The 3,673-nt window shown below is 41.9% G+C and overlaps 1 protein-coding gene across 1 annotated transcript in view; it reads left to right on the top strand.

Moving 5' to 3' along the window:
- LOC101847223 overlaps positions 1-3,403 on the top strand; it is a gene marked incomplete at its 5' end in the record, with an annotated part of 4,771 nt that extends 1,368 nt beyond the window's left edge. The window contains 3 exon segments of the mRNA XM_005110012.3: positions 9-140; positions 609-738; positions 2,275-3,403. Of these exon segments, the coding sequence (XP_005110069.1) occupies positions 9-140; positions 609-738; positions 2,275-2,605 (593 nt within the window). The 3' untranslated portion in view covers positions 2,606-3,403.
- Between the last annotated feature and the right edge of the window lie 270 nt (positions 3,404-3,673).

Genomic DNA, 3,673 nt, shown 5'->3' with positions numbered 1-3,673 from the left:
CCCCCCAGGTACCCTAAAGATCTCCCTGGCCAGCGCCTCCCAGGACCCCGGCCGTCGGGCTGTCCTCATCGATCTTTTCTTCAACAACTCTCGGGGATTTTCCTTCAACCTGGGAGACTCCAGGACCAACAACGGATACGGTATGGCCTTTTCTCTTTGGATTTTTAACCAACTCCCTACTATTCAAATGACGCTCTTTGTATTTATAAGACAAACTGACTTGGTCACTTGGGGAATCGGTATCATCAAAGGCGGTACAATGCCATAGCTGCTCCTCCCTTCTCTCCAGAACCCAGGAAAAATAGAATGTACAAGTATTATGTTTATAACTGTCGCAATAAAAGAGGATTGACAAAATGAACAAAAGAAAAAGAAACCGAACAACGAGTTTGTCAGTGCGTGTTTATTCTTGTGGTTTAGGCTCTAGGTCTTTTCTCTTTCCTGCAAGGTTTGCGGTTTTTGGGGTTCTACTTCTGTTGGGACTACCTATTATGTTGTGTTTTTTATTTTGGAGATTTTCTTTATTGTTTCATTTATTAAATTGCTTGCTCTTACAAACTCACTCTGGTAATCATCATCTCTGTACTGCCCCCCCCCCCAAACCCCAGACGGTGACGCGGGCACGACCCAGTACGACACGGAGATCCACACTGTGTCCAACAACGGTTTCCGCATCTACCCCGGGGACAAAGTGGCCGCTGCCCAACAGACACCTACAACCGTCCTAAACGCCTTCAGGTAACACAACCACTGTCCTAAACGTCTTCAGGTAACACAACCACTGTCCTAAACACAACCACTGTCCTAAACACAACCACTGTCCTAAACGCCTTCAGGTAACGCCTTGGGTAAAAGATGAAATAGCTCAGGCTTGCTGCTCTCCTTGCACGAAATCGCTGTCTTAGAAATACAAAGTTTTATTTTACATTTTTGGCCTTTTTGAGTTACTAAGACCATGAGGCCAGAAACTAAATGTTCTATCTGCTCTATGAAAATCGTAAGATTATTCGGAGTAGCCATCATGATATTCAAAGAACTGCATTCGAAAAAGCTTGACGTGGTCTGGGAAAACTGGGCGGAAGACGAACAGCCGCCATGATGCAACACATAGCCGCAAAACCTTGAGACGTCGGCGTGGTCTATAAAACATAGAGTGTAGGATTTCTTTACTGATTTGGTCTCATATCAATATGTATTTTATAATTTTTTTCGATGGACAATTGAGAGAGCGATGTCTAAATTAGCTCTTTTCTTTTTTCTTTTTTTCTAAAATAGCATTCGACATTCATATCCAGGAATGGAGTAATTATGATTAAAATATAGCACACTTAGAAATCTAGTAACGATAGATTACCTTTTTTTTGAGTAAAAAAGTAATTTTTCGTACGAGTTATCTGAGTAAAAGTAAAGTAGCTCTAGATCAAGAGTAACCAGGATGATTTTCAAGTAATGATTTCACACATGAAAATCTTTTACTTTTGATCTTTTAGTCATGAGACTTTGATTAGCAGAGAAAACGTAGAACAAACTGATGGCATCAAAAGTTCAGCCATGGACAAAATCCAAACATCTCAAGTCGATGAAACATTTCTGCGAAAGTAACAGGAACAAAGGGACGAAAAATGTGGGCCCAGACGTCAGTCAGCGCTAACTGACAAACTGTCCTTCTAATATCTCCGTCTGTCTGCCACAGATGGTGTCTCCCACTCCGGGCCGTTTTGCCCCGCCAGGCACTGTCCAAGCAGCCAGACTCCTAAATCATTTATAATAAAAATTATTATGTTGAAGGTTGCATAAAACATTTACAAACATGAGGTACACCCCCTGGGGTGGTGCCACTCACTAAAGTGTCTTTAGGCCATTCCCAAAGGAGGGACATTTCTCTTTTGGTGCACAGTAGAATTATGGAATAGGCTGATCCAACAATGTCATGCTCATAACTGTGCCTGTTCTACGACAGGGAACTGCTGCTTTTTCTTTCCTAATTTTTACTATTGTCATTTTTCTCTGCTTCTTTTGTATGTTTGTCACACTCTTGTGACCTGCTATTTTGGGGTGCCTTGATAGTCGCAGCAGACCTTGTGCTGTTGAAGCTAGAGAGGTGAGCAGAGTAAGTCTGATTCCCTGTAAGGACTTCTCTGTTGACATCCACCCCTTGGCCCTCATATGACCGTATGCAGTTGCGAGTGCCGTAAAACCTCTACTAAAGAATTTTTAAAAACATGAGTCACTCAATGTTCTCTACCTCCCCCCCCCCCCAAACCCCTCCTCCAGCACTCGCCTGACGCTGATCGTGAGAGACGGGAAAGTCCAGTGGGTCTCCGACACCGCCTTCAACTATCTGGAAGGTTCTGGAATCTTCGGCCTCAACGGACAGACTGATGACGTAGAGGCCAGGGGTGTGGCCAACTATGACCTTTACCTTGGCCTCAACAAAGTGGTGTATGGTTGGAGCAGGATGGGCTCGGGGCTCTGTAAGGCGGCCATCAGGTTCCTCTGTGATAACGAGGTACGGCAAGTGACGTCACGCAGAAGTGACAGACGCCAACCACGGCGGGAGAGATTTTTCCCAAGACGTATCCCCGCTAGGCGCGCTTTGGTTTAATCTGCGGGCTCCACTCACTCGATTATCCACCGTAAAACATCTACTCCATCAATCTGACTCAATGGTGAGCGGTTTGGTGGTGGTTCTATCATGTTTGTTTTTACCTATGTTCTTTCACCGGAGATGTTGAAAATACAAACCTTGAGTAATTTTGTAAAATGACGTTGCTTGTTGCTATACTGCAGACATTGCTTGAATTGACAATGATGAAAGTATAATATTATACATGTTCAATTTGTTTTTTGGGTTATTTTGTTGTTGTTTTGTTTTGTTTTGTTATTTTGTTAGAACAAGAACATCACATGAAGTCCAAGAACGAGGACTTGTCTGTGGACTCTTGGAGCTCACTGCTTCTTTCTTTCCGAGCTGAGCTGGCAGAAAGAATGTAACAGACGCTGTCTCGGGCATTCGTAACGATGTTTAATCTTCTACTATCATGGTTCTTTGAAAGAGAAATTGTAAATTCTGACTTATCGCTTAGAGTCCTGTGTGTAGTTGATGGCCATTACTATCCTGACTAGAAACAGATGCTCCCTTCAGAAAAGTAAAATGTAATGTGGGTTTGTTTGTAATTTCTCTCCCCCCCCCCCCCCTCTTTTTTTTTTTAGCAGAACGACCATTTTCTATACAATGTATTGTCAATGTGTCTGCAGTGAAAGGAGAAAAAAAATGAGTTTCGAGTTGTGTTTGTAATTTTCATAAGTGCAATGTTACTTCCTTGTTAACGTGCCTCTATAACTTGTTGACCTATCGTCTTTCATGATTTGAAATTAAAAATGTCTTTTCCAAAAGTTGAAACATTTATCTGGTTCTCTTATCTCATTATCGTGTGTCTGTTTACAGAATTGGTTTTATTTAGATGTTGCTAATAATATTGTTGTGGTTGTTGCAATAGAACTTGTTGTTGTTGTCGTTGTTGTTGTCATTGCTGTTGTTGTTATTGTTGTATTTGTTGTGATTGTGGTTGTTGTCGTTGTTGTTATTGTTGTTGTTGTTGTTGTTGTTGTTGCTGCTGTCGTTGTTGTTGTTGTTGTTATTGTTTTATTGATGTTGTGGCAATAAAGATGA

The sequence above is a fragment of the Aplysia californica genome, unplaced genomic scaffold, assembly GCF_000002075.1.
Source record: "Aplysia californica isolate F4 #8 unplaced genomic scaffold, AplCal3.0 scaffold00841, whole genome shotgun sequence".
NCBI classification, from domain to species: Eukaryota; Metazoa; Mollusca; class Gastropoda; order Aplysiida; family Aplysiidae; genus Aplysia; species Aplysia californica.
Note: the sequence above shows the minus strand (reverse complement) of the source record. Positions and strands in the feature narration are given on the sequence as shown.